The sequence below is a fragment of the Parasteatoda tepidariorum genome, chromosome 7 (genome assembly GCF_043381705.1).
Source record: "Parasteatoda tepidariorum isolate YZ-2023 chromosome 7, CAS_Ptep_4.0, whole genome shotgun sequence".
Lineage (NCBI taxonomy): Eukaryota > Metazoa > Arthropoda > Arachnida > Araneae > Theridiidae > Parasteatoda > Parasteatoda tepidariorum.
The window spans coordinates 57,272,771-57,291,250 of NC_092210.1; the positions used below are offsets into that span (position 1 = coordinate 57,272,771).

General features: G+C 28.0%; 1 protein-coding gene across 1 annotated transcript; it reads left to right on the forward strand.

The window, feature by feature from the left end:
• The first annotated feature begins 971 nt into the window (after window positions 1–971).
• Window positions 972–11,175, forward strand: AQ (aquaporin). The gene is made up of 7 exons (XM_016066451.3): window positions 972–1,125; window positions 5,212–5,341; window positions 5,430–5,608; window positions 6,778–6,976; window positions 7,710–7,794; window positions 8,222–8,360; window positions 10,700–11,175. The coding sequence occupies exons 3-7, from the start codon at window positions 5,437–5,439 to the stop codon at window positions 10,879–10,881; spliced, it is 777 nt and encodes a 258-aa protein (XP_015921937.1). The 5' UTR covers window positions 972–1,125; window positions 5,212–5,341; window positions 5,430–5,436; the 3' UTR covers window positions 10,882–11,175.
• Window positions 11,176–18,480: the final 7,305 nt, after the last annotated feature.

The window sequence follows — 18,480 nt, forward strand, 5'->3', positions numbered from 1 at the left end:
TAAGTGATTCATATTACCTGGTTCACTATTCTAATTAAAGACTGTAGATTAGTTAGATTAGTGATTTTGAGTGAAAGAAATTTAACTTTTGTTTTAATTTTTTTAAGAGACTGACAGTAAGAAATGGAGACTTATTCTAAGCTTTATAAAGACAGGTTTTCGAAGGTTTCTAGCTGATGGTTATTTATAGTGTTCTCTTAAATTTTTTTCTTTCACTAAAAAAAATGAAAAAATAAAAATCAGTGACTGTCACTTAGATTCTTTATGCACTGCAATAGAGTTTGATGTTGGGAAAAACCTTGCATGGTTTTAATTTGGCCATTGTAATGACCTTTACAATTAAATGATGCATTGATTATATTTGTTTTTCGTACATTTTGTGACCTCAGTAACAAAGCCTTTAATGATTTCATTTTTAAAATGTTGTTTAGAACGTACATTAAAATAACGTTTAAAGAGTATCTTAGATTTTCATTTATTTGTTACAATTGCAAAAATCATATGACAATAAAAAGAAAGTAGGTAAATAGTTTTAGATGCATATTAAGCGTAATGGAAAATACTTCTCAAAAAATCAATTAAGATTCATCAGTATTTTTTAATTGAAATCACAGACACTTTGAAATATATTTATTTTACTCCTACAAAGTATAACTATTGTTGCTTCAGTAAGTTTTGCTTAAACTTTGCATCTTTTCCTTTACATAAATAAATATAATCTAAAATGATAAATGGAAGTTACATTATTAGCTTTGAATTTCTGCACGAAAGAAAAGAAGAATCTCTAAACATGAGTTTTATCTTTATCTTTAAAATAAATGATTTGAATACAATAGAATATGCAACTCATGGAAATGATTCCAAGCGAGTAATTTATATTTTATTTATATTTTGACATTGAACAGTGGAGCGAATTTGTTGAGATGGTGCCAAATGACTTAACATCATGCCAAAAAGAAAGTTTCTGCATTGCTTTTTTCTTACAATACTGAAAGCATCCCAGACCGCGATATGAAGCTTCTCTCAGTTCAAGCACAGATTTCTATAAATATCTATTTCTTTCCCGTTCTTCTGCCTGAAAGTGTGTCACAGCGAAAAGATCTTTGGTGGATACAAAAAGTTTGAGTGAGTACTGTTTCATAGTTTACGATTGGATTCGATGTTATTAAGACGTTGAAATAGGTTTTTTTATTATTACGATTGGTTCCACAGTAGAAAAAATAACTCTAAAACGAAACATATTTCCTATCTAACTGGAACAAAAGGAACAAGCAAATTTTAAAAAATGTCAAATATTAAAACAATTCTTTCAGACAGTTTATAATTACAATTGTAAACTATTTTAATGAAAAATTTTCCTTGTTATTTAATTCAATATACCATTTTTATTTCCCTTTGACAGATATTAAAATCGAAATTAATATTCAATTCCCTAAAATACATTGATATTAAAAAATCTTAACAAAATCTTATAAAAAATTTATATTATACTAAAAGAAATTTTTGTTTAATTCGTGCTAATTAATATTAACCTTGTAAACACAAATAGTTCTATTTACTAGGCAATTATAAGAATGCGAGTAGAATATTTAACTATGAAAGCATTCTAGATTCATTTAGATAAGATAAAAATTCCTAATTTATTTAAGTATTAACTTTTAATTTATTTATTTAACAAAATAATGATACATAAATATAACCCCGTTTAAAATAAATTATTATAATAAAGGTTATCTGTAGATTTTAAAAATCAGTAAAAACCTAAATTTATAATGTGAAAATAGTTAATTTTTTAAAAAAACTATGTGAGAAGAATTATAAAATTGTACTGTATTAAATGTTATAAAGCCCTCAATGGTAAAAAAAAAAGAAAACATAAACCCCATTTAAAAATAAATAATTTTAATGAAAGTTATTTATTTTTTAAAAATTGTAAAAACTCAAATAATAGGAAAGTAATGAATGTTTTAAAAAGTATGAGTGAAAAACTTTACCATTTGCTGTACTTTACTAAACTTTATATGGTCTACTAAGGTCTCTATGGATGTCAATATACTGCAATATTCTTTTATGTCATAGAATTTATTATTTCAGAAAATTAATCTTATACTTAAAGCATAGTAATATTTGAGATAATAGCTCCAAACTAATTCAATTCAGTTCAATTAAATTCAATTAATAATTTAATGTAGTAATTTTTCAAATAAATATGTTAATTAATTAATAAAATTAGGCGTTTGAGTATAGATAAAAAATTTATGAAAACACTCGTAGGTGTCCGGTTATATCTAAGATATTTTCAACGTCAAATTATAGTTTATTATATTATATGTTTATTATAATGTTTATTTTATGATATCAATGTGGGCAAGTTGACAGAGACAATTTTGGAGGGATGCTTTTTAAAAAATGTTTCAGATGTTTTTTTATAGTTTTTAACTGTAAAATAGGCTTAAGGGATATTTCTGATAATTTAAGGGATATTTCTAGTCATCTAGTCATAATAGTCATCTAGTCCTGAATTTTTAATTTCATTTTTCTCTCTGATGATGTTTTTTAAAATAATTTTTGCGCAGTAACTTCATCAGTCATATTTATTTTATCTTGGTTACATCTGAAAAGGGTGTTGAAAAAAAAGAGATGCATTTAAAGATGTATTGTTGATGACGATTGTATGATGATACAATTTTTTATATATATTGCGTGACTGTAAAGTCATACAAATTTGTACAAATAAATATATATGTTTCATTAAAATAAAAAATAAAAAGTAATTTCTCTCTCTCTCTTTCTCTAACCCAAAAATTTGATAGATAATATGATCATTATTAAAATACTATATTAAAAATTAAAATGTAAAAATTAGTTTGAAGTTTACGGAAAGAAACTATACGCAAAGATTAATTTAATTATTAGGAGTATGTCTTAAGGAGCTCTAAAAATGTTCTCAATTCCAATAATTTCACGTATCGTACTATGGTATATTAATTATGTACAAATAAAATTTTTTTCAGCAGCGATTTTTAAAATAATTCTCTCAGAAGGAAACACTTAATCAGTTTTTCTTATAATTTCAACATAAAAAAAATAATTATTTGAGAAATTACTATTTATTGATGCATTAAATATGATAATATACCATCATAGACATGCTATAACATTAAAAAAATTTTTTTTGCTCATTTAAGAGATTGTTTTTGCTTGAATAAAAAAATATATCGACTTTTGTGTTTATTGTACTGGGGAAAAATTGTCAAATTTTTCGGGGCACCCCTGAGGACATGATGATACCCACTTTCAACTAAGTTTTTTCTGTTTTTTGTCTCCAGAGCAAATTGATTTTACTGTATTAAGTTAGCCGTGATTTAACCGAATGAGATTATCCAGGAAATGAATGTCATTCAGTTCATTAGGTTTTTTCGCTGCTCCATAGATGGCAGGAAGGTAAATGATGGCGGAAAAATGAACATTAATTATTTTTAATATGTGTCTAAAGCATCATTGTTCTCTGACTATAAATTGAGGAATTTGTTCGAAACTCTAGCTGTCTGTTTTGGCGTATTACATTAGTAAAATTATGATATCTTACAAAGAGAGCTCTTAAATTTTGGGTAAGTTATTTTTTGGGTGACTTTTGTTACGTGTAAAATGCTTTTATTAGCTAAAATTTATTAGAAGATCATACAGTGAGTTATTATTTTCTTAACGAATTGCATGATAGTTTTTGTCATAAGCATTTAGCAATTAATAATTTTCATTTATAATTTTTCATCAATTGTATTTGCATTCATTTGGTTCCGTGAATGATTGCGCATTATGAACAAAACGTTCAAAATGTTTTTTATTTTTTACTATATTTTATTGTAATTGTTATTTATTGGTAATTTTATAAGAGTTAGCACCATTAAAAATAACTGAGTTACATTTATAGAGGATTGAAATGAGGAAAAAATCATAGCTGATTAACAGCTAATAGCTAATTACTAACCACATAATTTTATTGCTTCAAGTATTTGAGAAAAGTTACTTTGAAATTGTGAAAGTTTACGAACGCTATTTCTCTCAAACTAATAAAAAGAAGCTTTTATTCCCCACTTTTATAAAACGTGTTGTGCTTACCTATATTCTATTACATAATTAAAAAAAATATAGTAAATAAATGAAAAATAGGACATCTGAAAGAACTAAAATTCAAGATGGCTATTAATCCACATATTCTATATTTATCTTCCTTTCTCGAAAGCGAGAGAATAATTTCAAAAATTTAGAAAAGGATACAGTTGTCAAACCATCCATATTTCTATTATTTTATATATATATACAATATATATNTATATATATATATATATAGTTTGAAGCCTCTACTTTCTCTAAGGAGAACTGAATATGTAGTCTGGCACCACAAAATCTGTTATAAAAATAGTTCTTAAAAATTAAACATGTTACATATTACTGTTTATAAACATTTTAATTATGTAATTACGTAAATAAAAACTTCTATGCGTTTTAAATTTTGTAACTCACTTCTGCATCTGTAAAACTTGGGAAATAAATAAATAAATAAATTTCTTAACACAAATTTTAGTCAGTAAAATAACAACTCCCAAATATTTATGGCTGTAGTAGCTGGTTAATTTTTAAAATGCTTACTTTTTGTTTTGTTTGACAACAGTTCTAATGTAGAATATTATGTCATAAATTACTATGCTAACTATTACGTTAATTAATGTTAAACATATCATGAGCTAAACTTCGGACCCATTGCATTTTGCCTAACCCGTTTTCGAATTTTCTTACTTATGCAGCCCCCTAAATGCAACGCACATGCGAGTTAATTTCACACAAAAGTTCTCATTGAAATCAAAGAATTCTCTTGTCTTTTGAATTTAGTTTAGAATAACAATGTACAATCGTCTGATGTAAGCATTAACCATTCTACAAAGTTAATTTCAATACAATTCAATTTTATTGATTTTTACGACAAAAATTGCTATTTAGTAAGCGATTTTTTTTTGATATTACACTATTATTTTTTTAATGTTAAGGAGCACAGAAAGTTTTTTGAAAAAAAAAAAAAAAAAAAAAGAAATTTGAGGGCATAATTTACATTATAAATAGAATTCGTAACTCAGAGTTTTTTTTAAATGTAAATATGTTAAGTAAAATTTGCAATATGTCTTACCTTTTACATTTATTTATTTCCTTTTGTAGCTGCAAAGCACTGTATCAATCATGAAAAAATAGGAATATAAAAATAAAAAAATAATAAATAGAACCAAAAGGGAAACACAGAAAAAGAAGACGAGTGATAAACAGCTGATAGAGGATAACTCTAAATAAGGTTTGATACTAATTTATTAAAAAAGTTTATTTTTGATAATGAATGAATTATGAATATTGAATTATTTTTACACATGTTTTGTTCACAGGAATAGAATGTTAGACTTCATTCCTTCGTCATGTATTCCCTACTTAGTATTACTTCTGAATTCCATTGTTATACATATTTTTCGAAAAATAATTCTGAGGTTTTCTCCTTTAATCATACAACTATTATTGGCAGAAATAGTTACCACCCTAGAGCTCTGTGCTGGCTGTGCTGAATTAGGTAAGGTATATTTAAAACTATTTATCATAAATATTACTTATTTATTTATTATATATGTATTTATTTATTACATATTATTTATTTAGTGTATTTTTAGAATTAGAAAATAACTTTTCTGCTAATTATCAATGATTATTTTATGTACATAATGTTTTTTTTCTAAAAATATTACTGAAAGAAAATTTCAAGTTTAAATTTTTTTATTTGCATACGTAATATGCTTTTAAGCTAGAAAGGTTTCAAATGTTTTACCAAATTTATTTTTCAAAAAAGTTTTTACAGAATCAAAAAAGGTACTTGAAAAAAAGTATATTATAAATTCATGTAGAGCTGTTGCTAAGTAAAGAAGAATATATATTTTGTTTTATTTACAAAATAAATGCTTTACTTTTGTAGAGCATTTATTGATGATTATTTGGATGATTGAATTGCATAAATGAATTACAAATTAAATGATTGATTAATATAAACCAATATTTAATTAGTGTTGAAATGTATAATTATTTACAAAAATGATTTTTCCTAACTTCGATTCTTCCATATGCCTTAAGAAAATCTAAAACTAGTAAGAAATTATATTTGAAGTTGGACTAGTGTATTTTTTTTAAATTTTATAACCGTCGTTGAACAGCCGATCCAATTTCATTGGTTTAGGACTACTAATGTTCAACTCTGTAACCTAGTAATTTTGAACCCTATCCAGAAGACAAGGGAACTCCTGGATCAGTACCCCCAGAGGTATTGATTTGTTATGGGAACATGGAGGACTTTGAGACNTCAGACCACTAGTTATGAATCTGACCACTAGTTTGGAATCCCACGGTTAGCTTGACTGCAAGGGTACTCTGACCCATGATCCGTCTACCACTGAGGATATTTCACGTCAGTACTGTGGTCAGTGCAAGCCGGAATATTATATCGCGTATTACATTTGTCATTCTAACTAATGTATTAAAATACGTTTTGTGATCTAATGTATTAAAATAAGTTTTGGAATATATATATATATATATTTTATCGGTTACCATTACCTATGCCATAAACCTAACATATTTCGTCGGTTATTTTTTAAAGCTGGTTCCTCAATAGCATGATATTTTAATTTAATTATTATGTTAAATGAAATATCATCACTAAATACAGCTAATAAATATTTATTTATTTCAAAGGGGTAATATATGAAATCCATGGGTACTTAGGACTCGGTTTTGCATTGCTCGCAGTCTGCCTTTGGTGGTGCGCCATTTGGGGGAATGCGGAAGCCTGCCCGAATGGACCATTGGAAGAGTGCATATTTGGAAATGGTATGAATTTAGATATTGTCAAACAGCTTACAGGACAAGTGATTGGTGGAGCTTTAACTACACTGTAAGTAAATTTTATTTTATTAATTTTTCATACTTTTTCCTGCAATTTAGGCAACTAATGTTTTAGTCATAAATCACATTTTGTTGTTGATTATTTCTAAGCTCATATTTGCAAAAAAATAATCTAATTATTCGTCCTTAATATTAAAAATTTTATGCAACACCAAAATTTGCAACAAGTGGCAAATCTAATGCCTGAAATCATTCCTTGGAGGACAAGGAAGTTATTTTTAGCATTTGCAATTAACAGCTTGTTTTTTTCCCCATTAAGATGAACCAGAGGTGTTCTAAAACCTTTGGAAAATATAGCCCAGGTCATGTTGTAATTTTGACGGATAATTCGATTAAATCTTTTTGATTTTCTTCTAGCGATATAATTTCAAAAATACCGTGAGTCTTTTTCATATATTCAATCAAAATGTTTTACACGGAAAAATTGAAATTACTTTAATACCTTACGCGTTGCAAAATTTTAAAATCGAATGTAATCTGCAAACGTTTCAATACAAGCAAATCTATCTCTCTATCTTTTATACGAATTTCTTTCTCTTACTCAAATTTCATTTACAATTAGTACCTTTAAACGTTATTGAAAGAACGTTTCGAACTACATGTTTGGTAGCACGTTTTTATTCTCGTCAGATTGCTACATATTGCATGCTTATGCTCAACAAATTTGCATAACATGTAGTTAGTAAGGTTACGTCGTTAGTAAAAAAATAAAATATTTTCAGATGGATTAATTATATCTGGTCTTTTCATATGACAGTTGAACATGAGGCTTTGCACACAGCAGCTGAATGTCAGGCCGGACTGCAGGTAAGAAAAAGAAATGCATGAATAGGTTGATTTAAAATAAAATTAAGCAACTTAGAGATATTTATTTATTTATTGCTCTATATAAATGACCGTTTTTCGAGCATGACTTATTCTTGAAAATAATCTTGCAGTTGTCGTAAGGGAGAGTCATGTTTTAATTAAAGCTATGAGATAGTTTTATTAAAAGTGGATAATTTTAAAACTTACGTTAAGGAAAAGAAATCGCCAACAGTATTTTTTTATTTTAGTCCAAACGCGAGAAATTTGTTTTTAATCTTTTATGATTACATGCATTTACAGGTGAATCAAAGAGCAGTTTTAAGGATTTACTGTACAGTATTTAATTTTGTGAGGTTAAAATCAAATCTAATTAAATAATATTATGTAAAATAGCAACAGCGAATTAATTGTAGTTTTTGCTTTGTAGGTACCAATGCTCTATGGTGCGATAATAGAAGGACTAATTACATTAATTAGCAGGACAGTAGCTCTTGAGTCCTCATATTGGATCACAGAACTGACAATAGGAGCAAATGCCGTTGTCACAACTATCCTTGTTTTAGCAGGTATTTGTCAAATTTTATTTTTTTACCCCTATAAGAAAGTGACACGGGATCACGCCATTCTCCCTTCACGACCCACAGTTTCATATGTAAAGCGAACCGTTCTGCTTCTAGCTGCCCAAGATCACGTGTACGAGATCTCAATATGGTATTCTCGTATGACATATCGTATTAGTACGTAGACGTACTCTTCCGTATGCATAAACTCGGAATTTGTGGGCATGGGGAAATCATGGCTTCTTTTTCAGTCTACTGGTCCTAAAGGGATTAATATTGGCATGCGTTTGCATGTGGGATCATACATGCAAACGTACTCTTCAGTATGCATAAACTCGGAGTTTGTGGGTATGAGGAAGCGCTTCTTTTTCAGTCTGCTGGTCCTAAAGGGATTAATATTCGCATACGTTTGTATGTGGGATCAAATACAATTTTTTGAAATAAAATCATTTCAATTATTTAAAACGACATTCGCTTTTAAAGTTCGGAAAAAGGATACGATGAATTAATATGAATAAGTCATAATATTAAAAAGAAAAACATTTTGTGAATTGACTTTGGAAATTAGGCAAGTTCTATAATATTTGATAAAATATTTAGTTTTGACATTCTTCGTTTAATGAACCAATGCTTGCTTAGGAGAAATCTTGGGAGTAATTATTATTGTGTTAAATAGATTTAGATCCCATTTTCTACGGGGAAAAATGTATCGGGAAATTTTATTTCGAAATTGCTGATTTGAAATATTAAAATTTGCTTGAGTTAGAGAGCAGAAAGTTTGTAAAGAATGTAATTTGAAACTATTTTAAGCACTGTGATCTTAAACACATGAAACTTTTTCTAAAAGTGCTTCTGAAAGATACATCATTATCGTATAGCGCTTTTGACTCTGTATTTTGCTGCATCACTTACCGAGTATAAGTAAAATGCGTGAAAATTTTTTAAAATTTATATGCCAGAAAACAATAGAAACAAATTAAAATAAAAATTTAATTTAAATAAAAGTTAGATGATGCATAAAAATGGCAAAATGCAAAAAATTAACAACCTATTTGTAGTACGATGATACATCCCATTAAAAACTTTAGATTTCCTATATTATTTCATTAAAGAGATTATAATAATTTATATTTTAAAGTTGTTTGATTAATTTAATTAATTAAGTTCTTGTATTTTTGAGAAAACTGTAAGCCATTGTTTAAAATTACAGAAGAGGGCAATGGAGTGTTTGTTGTTTGAGGAATGGCGCATTATTTTTAGTACTTGAAAATCTGCATTTATTAAACTGCCGCACTTCATCAAACGGATTTTTTCTTCCGTTTTTTTTTGTTTAAAAGTATTTATTTCTAGACTCTATTATAGATTTCTTATAGTATTCAATTTTTTGAATGATGAAAAAGTTACATATACAAAAGAGAGTTCTGTAAGTACCAAACATATAGAGATACTCTTTATAAAGATACACCCTTATTGTTTTTTGTATAAATTTTTAATGCGTCTAACAACTTCTTTGATTGATAGAGGCATATTTTTTATTTATTTTTGAATGGTAGAAAGTATGAATTCACTAAACATATTACAGGAATGGCTTTATTCGCCTGAAAGAAATTACTAAATTTGTTGAAAATCCCTACCTTAATTCATGAGCAAAAAAAAAAAAAAAAAAAAAAAAAAAAAAAAAAAAAAAAAAAAAAAAAAATAAGTAAATAAAAATAAATAAATAAATTAAGCGCAATTTAAAGCATAAATAAATTTGCAACACGACCGGTGGTGACTGCACTTTCTATCGGGTGTTAGGGCAACAATTTGACGGAACATATTGTCGGATATCGAATTGGATCGTTGTTAAGAGGTTTTATCGGAAGTTTTTTTCTTCATGAAAATCGGAATTGGTCGGAAAAAGTTAAAATGTCCTATTTTTAGCCAAAACCCACCCACTAATATACAGGGTTACTCATCATTCCCTCCGGGGTTTCGAAGCGTTATAGTAAAAAAACGAAGACGAATATGGCAAAAAAGAACATATGAAATTATTACGAAAGTATTCAAGTTTTAATTTAAGCAGTTGCCGGTAGATGGCAGTAACATGTACCACTGAAGCCAGTTGTAGTAAANGTTATACCTCATTGAGAATTATATAATTTACAAAATTATTGATCATGAAATACTGAATATGAATATACATCCATTGTATATATATATATATATATATAAAACGCAATTTAAAAAATAAAGAAATCATCTTTTTTGAAAATAAACTTTTAGAAGAGAGTTTAAAAGTAATAAAAAAAGTGTAAAAGTGTTTTTGATTTGCATCTATCTCAAATTTATTCACTTTTTTTTAGCAACCAGCACAACTGGTGGATTTTTCAATCCTGTATTGGCGACTGCACTTACTTTAGGATGTAAAGGCAACACTCTGACGGAACATATTGTGGTATATTGGATTGGATCGTTGTTAGGAGGTTTCATTGGAAGGTTTTTATATGAAAATCGACATTGGGATGAAAAAGTTAAAATGTCCTAACTTTACTAGCCGTAATCAACTCATCAAGGAATTTAGAAAAAAATGTTATACGGAGATACAAAGATAGAAATTGTGTTAAAATTTCTGCAAAACAAGTGCCAAAGAGTTTTTTAAATCTTATGCATATATTCACTCCTTATATTATATTAAAATTAATATTTTTGTCCTAAATTTTATTCAATATGCTGCAAATTTCTATTCATCTTGGAAATTCACAGAATAAATATTTTAAGAAATATAAGTTAAATATGAGATTATGTTTCATATAATGTATAATAAATCACTTTTAAATCATTTGTATTTATTTTCTAGCTGAATACTCGTTCTTCGAAAAGGTGAAAAAAAATTAGTTAATTAGTACCGCTTTATTCTTTTTTATTTCGATTTGTACCTATAACCAAGATTAATAAATCATCATTGACGTCAATAATAGTTTTTCGATTTTTTTACACTTTCTCTTATTATCATTCTGTATTAATTTAGTTTTTCATTTCATTTTTTTCAAAATTTCAATTATTGTGAATTTAAATTCATAGTTTTATAGGAATATGTTTAAGGACCATAAGCTAGCTTACTCCACTGGTATTATCTTCAAAATATTTAACAAAATTTAATCGTTTATAGTTTAATTTGAAATTCTTACCCATGATCTGTCTACCAGAGAGGATATTTTCCGTCAACACGGCTGTCAGTGTGAGCCGAGGGCATAATTTGCATCAACCAGACACCATTGGGATTCGAACTTGGGTCGTCTCATTTGAAAGCAAATGCTCTATCTTCTGAGGAACAGCAGCTCAGAGATGAGAATGTTATACTTGATGATGAAAGCTTCATTGGCTTACTATATGAAGATGGTAATAAAAGTCAACATATTTCGAGAGCTTAAAAATAGGTGCCCATACTCAAGACTCTCAGACGTGAATGAAAACAGAAATGACTCGATTAAAAAAATTTAAATTTTCCAACAAAAAATGGAAAATAATAGTTGTTGTTGTAGTTCATTCACTAGAGCTGCACAATGGGCTATTGGTGACGGTCGGGGAAACATCCCTGAGTATGATCTGAAGGCATGCCATCGCAATTTTGATTCTCTGCAGAGGGGATGGTACCCCAACTTCGGTAGCCCGATGATCTGCACGCGAAGTCGAGCACTTTACGGTAGAACAGTTTAACGAGGATCCATACCGCATACCCTCGGTTTCTACACAGACTAATCCAAGTGGTCACCCACCCGCACACTGACCGCAGCCAGTGATGCGTGACTGTGATCTTCTGGGAACCGTGTCTTAACGATCAGTCCACTACGGGACGAAAATAATAGTGAGGAACATATCTAGAGAAACCACGGTAGCAGAGAATAAAATAGAAAAAGACAAAATTGAAAAACTGGAATAGCCGTGAGAGGCAAATCAGTTCAAAATGCATTTCCACAAGGTATGGAGACATAGTGGGGAACTCATGTCGTTAATAATAGAACTGGCAAACATATGAATAAAACAATATTCTAGGGCAACAAGATGAGTTGATATGACAGGAGTGGAAATATTACTATTACATAAAATGAGTCTAAACATGAGTGTATTTTTGAGAATGAGAACTCGTCTGGGATCTTTCGGGCTAAATTATGTGCTTTGCCAGTTGGTAGCCATTGTTACTCTAGTGACATTCCTTTTCTTTTTAAGTCTCGGTTACCGCTGTTTTCCAATCTTATATTTAAATTGTCAATCATAAATCAAAGCATAAGTCAAATCAATCCCACTATCTTTCTATTGCTAGTCGACTACGCTGTAACAATTTTTTTCAGATAAATACTAGAATAAATTCTTCTATCGGTATTCAAAACTGATCATTTTTCCTAGCCACTCTGCTTTGATCAATACTCGAAGCAACAATCTATATCCCTTGGTACTTAAATCTGGTACTTAAAATCCCTTGGTACTTAAAAATACGTAAATTTTAGCGGGATATATTTATATAGTCATTGATAGGGGTAAATTTTTGATTATGGAAAATTTTAGATTTTTAGAAGGGTTTCTTATAATTGTCTCAAATTACAACAAGTCATGCCTTCTCCCCACTTTCTCACACTCAGACAAACACTTCGTTTTATTTTGATAGATAATCCTTTTAAAAATTACTTTAAGGAACACACACACTCATTGATTGTCAATACTGCGTAAAATTATTTCATAAAAGCTTCAAATTTTGATTTTCCACTTTATTAAGAACCACACTTATCAATCCAACAGGGACATAAAACAAATATAATCAGGCTTATATAATATATTTTATGAATCGTACATAAGGTATAAAATCTAATTAATATCGGCCAATACTTCACTCTGAATAAGAAAACCAATTTTATTCGACTGAAATTCAAAGTCATGTTGATCCAGATGAAAACCGAGAAAAATTTTATACCATCACCAGTATTGTTAAAACAGCTGAGAATGTTTAAATCCTTCATCATGCAGCAAGAAATAAAATAAGTAAAGATTAACCTTCTATCGTTTACAGTTAATATTTCGCAAGACACTCCATAACTAAATCATACTTCATATCTTAGTCGCTCCGTATTTTACATTCTAACTAACCACCTAAAATCATCCTTGTCGCGAAGGATCATGATTTGAAGATTTTAAAATAAAGTTAAAATGTCACGCCTCCTTAAAAAAATGCATGTGTTTAAAACGTGAAATTCGTATTAAGTTCTGCTGCATGAGTTTCGTATATAAATCACTCGATACTATGACGGAAATAAATCATGACAAGAATATCATTCAAAATTTTAATTTCTTTAAAATTGCTCTCACCACTGGAACTTTTACTTTCTGGTAAGTATAAAGAAATTATGATTAAACTTCCATAACTAGACATTTCTCTTAAAATTCAAAGTATTTAACATTTATAAAATTGATTCTCAGTGAATTGTCTATGAATAGACACCTCAGATGAGTATATTATTCCGATGAATGTAGTAATAATTGTCGATTTTATTTTTGTGAAATATTGTATTATCGAAGCATGTAAATATAGATCTTGAATCAAGAACAGTCACCTTATGAAAAAAAACTTAGAAAACGGTTTCTTACTTAAATACCTGTAAAGTCCTATAAATATCAAAAATATGAATGCGAGTTAATACCTGGTAGCTAAAATTCGAAAGCGTTGGGACTAAACTGTTCGACCAAGGAATTGTCTAATTTAATCAAGATGTTTAGTGTTTAGTTTATATACAATATTTTTAATTTATATACAAATTTATTGATCAATTTAGTTAAAGTAATTTATTTTCTAGAAAAAGTGAAACCACCCAGTTTACAATCGCATACCTCAGGTACCGTGGTTTCAAATAAAGTTAAGAGTGCTAATTTGGTGACGCTAATCCTACCACGCTTATGTTGATTGTTAAGTCTATTTAGCACAAGGAATAGAAAAGAATTATGTGTTTAAAAACGTGCAATATAATTTTTTTTTTAATAATGTGAGCTTTAAGCAGGCCCACATAAAATTTTGACCTTTCAGAATTATTACACCGAAAATTTATTAAACAGAATTGTATGCAGCTGTATTTATGTCAGAGGTTTGTTCTGAAGCAATAAAAAAATTTTATTCTTCAAAAGTCTTATAAATGGTTTAATTGAAATTTTTGGAATGGGAGCTGAGATCGCTCACTGCTGCTGCAGTTCAAATTTTAGGATTATAGAACTAACGATTCTGGGGTTATAAGAGAGACACACACACACGAAAATACTCTTTATTTTATTATTATAGAAAATATTAAATTTATCAGAAATTGATTTTTGAAAAGCAATAACAAAGTATAAGTTATCTAGACTTTTCTTTTTATTTGAAGGTATTTTACTTATTTTGACGCTTACAAAAACTTTAAAGCTGTAGATAAGACCATGAAATGTATAAATAATATTATCCTTGACTTATTAATCCTTATCTTTTTTCAGATTCAAAATAAAATTTACATTTAATTTGTCGCTTTTAGGAGATTGCTTATTTCACACTAAACCACATTTGTATGATATTTGCATGCTTAATGTTTATATGAGAAAGTGGAAAAATGGAAGAATTATAAAAGCTAGTCTGTGCTTGTCTAAAAGTTTCATTTAATTTATTTGGAAAATTTGTTTTGTGTTACGGCAAGTAATAGTTTTATTTTTCTGCCTAGAGAAACCTAATAATCCACAATTTCAAGAATTTAAATTTTAACCCTATTAAAATTGTGCACTTTGAAATTGTGAGAATATTTCAATTTTTATTACAATTAATATTCGTGAGAAGTTACAAGGTTGATATAAGATTACTTTATCAATCTTTTATTACTTACTACTGATACAAAGTAAAATAAATAATTGAAAATTAAATTTGAATCGACTTACAGATTTGCTTTTTCTCTACAGTTTATTAATCCAAACTCAATCACAACATGAAAGATTCATCGCGGTTTCTTAAAAGGGCACAAAATATAATTTTTGATATTACTGAAAGTCCCACAACATTGTTGTAGCAGTGAGAGCTAATTTGTTTCTAGATGCTTCTAAAATCATTTCAATATATCACTCTCCATATTTTATATTTTTACTAATTGTTTAAAATCACCCTTTTCGAGCTGAATCATGATTTGAAGATTTTAAAATAAAGTTAATTAGTCTCGCTTCCTTAAAAAGGAAATATTAGTGTAAACCGTGATATTTATATTAAGTTTTGTTACATGAGTTTCATATATAAATCATTCGATACTAGTACGAAAATAAATCAAGCCAATAAATCACTCGATACTAGTACGTAAATAAATCACGCCAAGCAAATCCTTCGAAATGAATTTCAACTCCTTTAAAGTTGCTCTCAGCCCTGGAATTTTTCTTGTCCTTTTACTTTCTGGTAAGCATAAAGAAATTATGATTAAACCACCATAACTAGATATTTCTCTTAAAATGCAAAATATTTAATATTTATAAAATATATTTTAGGTGAATTGTTTGTCTAAACCGATCTTAAAGAGTATAAGCACAAGTATAAATTAACGATTATAATCGCGTGGTACGGGTAAAGCAGGAGATAATGGCCATCCCTTGAGACGTATAAAGTTCAATTAATTATTATAAACTGTTTCTAAATACACTGGATGAATAGTGTGGATGAATAACCTTTTATACTAGATTACTAAAACTATCATTTTTGTAACCTTAATGTAAAATTTTATTTTTCCAATGTAATTGCCTCGTGTAATAAACTATTTTAAATTTTTTTTATTCAGTGAGTTCTTGTTATAAGTATGAATAGGAGCTCTGAAAATTCACAACTCCAATGAGTATACTACTCCGATGAATTTAGCAATTTTGTATATTTCTTTTTTTATAAAATATTGTAATATTGTATAAAGCTATAAGCCCTGAATTATAAAAAGTAATCTTATGAAAAAAAGAAAACTGGTGAATTGTTTTCTTACTTGAATGCCTGAAAAGCCCGAAAATAACTTTTAACTTTTTTTTAAATAAATTTTGTTTATTTGATTTACAAGACAGATATGTAGAAATAGCATTTATATACTTTGGTTAAAAGATGGCAGCACTATGCTTTCTCTTTTCTGTTACTCTATGAGGAAAACTTATTTAAGTTCCTAGTTCTCTTTAAAACTTTTGTTCCTTCGCATAATAATTTGGTTTGTGTGAAGTGTGAAAAAGTATTCCTTTTTGCAGTAGTTTGGGGCTATTTATCAGTCAATTGAGAGTAATAATCCACCACTTTTTTTTTTGAAAAATTAGTATGCAACGAACTGATCTTAATCAAATTCTAAGTCAAAACCCAATATATATTAAATATACTTTTAATTCAAATTGGGAAGGAATGCATTTCACATAAGTCAGTTTCCAGTCAATTTCACTTTTAAAATGAATTTCATTTCCTATATATAAATACAATTTTTTAAATTCAGTTAAAAGTTGTAAAATTAATGGTTTAAAGGAATCTCGAAATGTGCTATTTAAATAGCTATAAATGATGATGACAGCTATAAATTTATTTTCTTCTTTTTTTTGCATAAAAAATCAAACGTAATGATTATTGAGTCTTCATTTGTAATAAAATGGAAAGCTTATTTTTCATAAGCGTTCCTGAAATGTAATCGTAAATTGTGCTCCTTCAAAGATTTGGTAATACAGTATCGTGCAGTTGTGTTCCCACTAGATCAACATCAATAATATAATCAAAGGCTGAATAAAACAAATGTGATCTATGCTTCAAATTACAATAATTGCTTTTCTATTGCTCATTTTCTGCAATCTCCTGTCATTGCCTAAAATTGAAAGGTAAGTTTATCACTAGAGCAAAAACATGGTTGCTATGGGATTATATGTTGTATGTTATGTGTCTAGTATCAATAAAAAATGTGGCCTTTCTATTTTTCTTTATTTAATTATGACTATTCAAAAAATGTTTAAATAAAATTCACATATGGAGATTCATTCATACATTGTGTTACTAATAACACATCTGATATTGCTTAAGGAACTTCAATATTCATCTGTATTGTGCATGCATAAATTATGTTAGATTTATTGCTATTGATATCACTATTACAATATTCTTAATAATTCATCATTTCATATTCTTATTAATATATCAATTATTACAGTATTCGGTGTTAAATTAAGTTGAAAAGCTACTACAATTCTGAAAATTGTACAAGTTGACGCGAGACCTATAGAGATTTCGTTACTTGTGTATTAATTAAAAGCTATAATAAAATAAAGTCTTTTTTCTCTTTTCATTCACAATAATATATTTTTCAGGTAATTTAGCTACATAAAATAAATTTAGGTTGTTTTTTCAACGTGACTCAAATTGATATGCCGATTCAGAATTTTATTTTTCAGAATTCAGAGTTTGTTTTTATATCATACTTAAATGCATGAAATTTATTTTGATTTATAACTTTGCTATATTATTTTATTTATAGTTTTGTTCAATGTAATTATCAAAAGATATTAAACTCGATAATGGAATTCAATCTTTTTTTTTGTTCATTTTATTTTTCACGTATTTAAGTCCAAATGGATTTTAAGCTTTCAATTTTTTTAAAAAAAAGCAACATATTAATGTTTCCTATGGGGTGGCTACGAGTTGTACCCTTTGAGATGTCTCCTTATTAATTTTTTATTTTAGTATCTCGCAGGCTGCTGCTCGGAAATTGCCAAGACCCGGCGATTATTCTGCTGCAGATCACTTTACGAAGATCTTTCGAAGATAAATTTTATAGATTGTTGCATTTAGCTTAAAATATTGAGTATTTTCTGAAAATAACATTGTTATCAATAAAAAATAACGCTACCATAAAGTGTCAGATTTCATGTGTAGTTTCCAATTTCAGATTGTACAAATGTGAAACTATCCATTTAACTACCGTTCAATTAAAAAACCCATGAAGCAATTGAAAGCGCTCTTGATTGTCCCTATTATTTTGTTTTCGTTCAACATATTAATATATTGATAAATTACATATATTCTAAATAATATATTACATAGTGACATTTTAGTTAATTGTAAAAAAATATTACAGCAAGCTAAAATGTATCATGCTAATAA

Bases quoted from the DNA above. Each gene is read 5' to 3' on its own strand.
- AQ (XM_016066451.3), top strand. From the start codon at position 5,437: ATGTTAGACTTCATTCCTTCGTCATGTATTCCCTACTTAGTATTACTT. The intron at 6,977-7,709 runs GTAAGTAAATTT...AAATATTTTCAG, and splicing joins GGTGGAGCTTTAACTACACT to ATGGATTAATTATATCTGGT. The intron at 7,795-8,221 runs GTAAGAAAAAGA...TTTGCTTTGTAG, and splicing joins AATGTCAGGCCGGACTGCAG to GTACCAATGCTCTATGGTGC.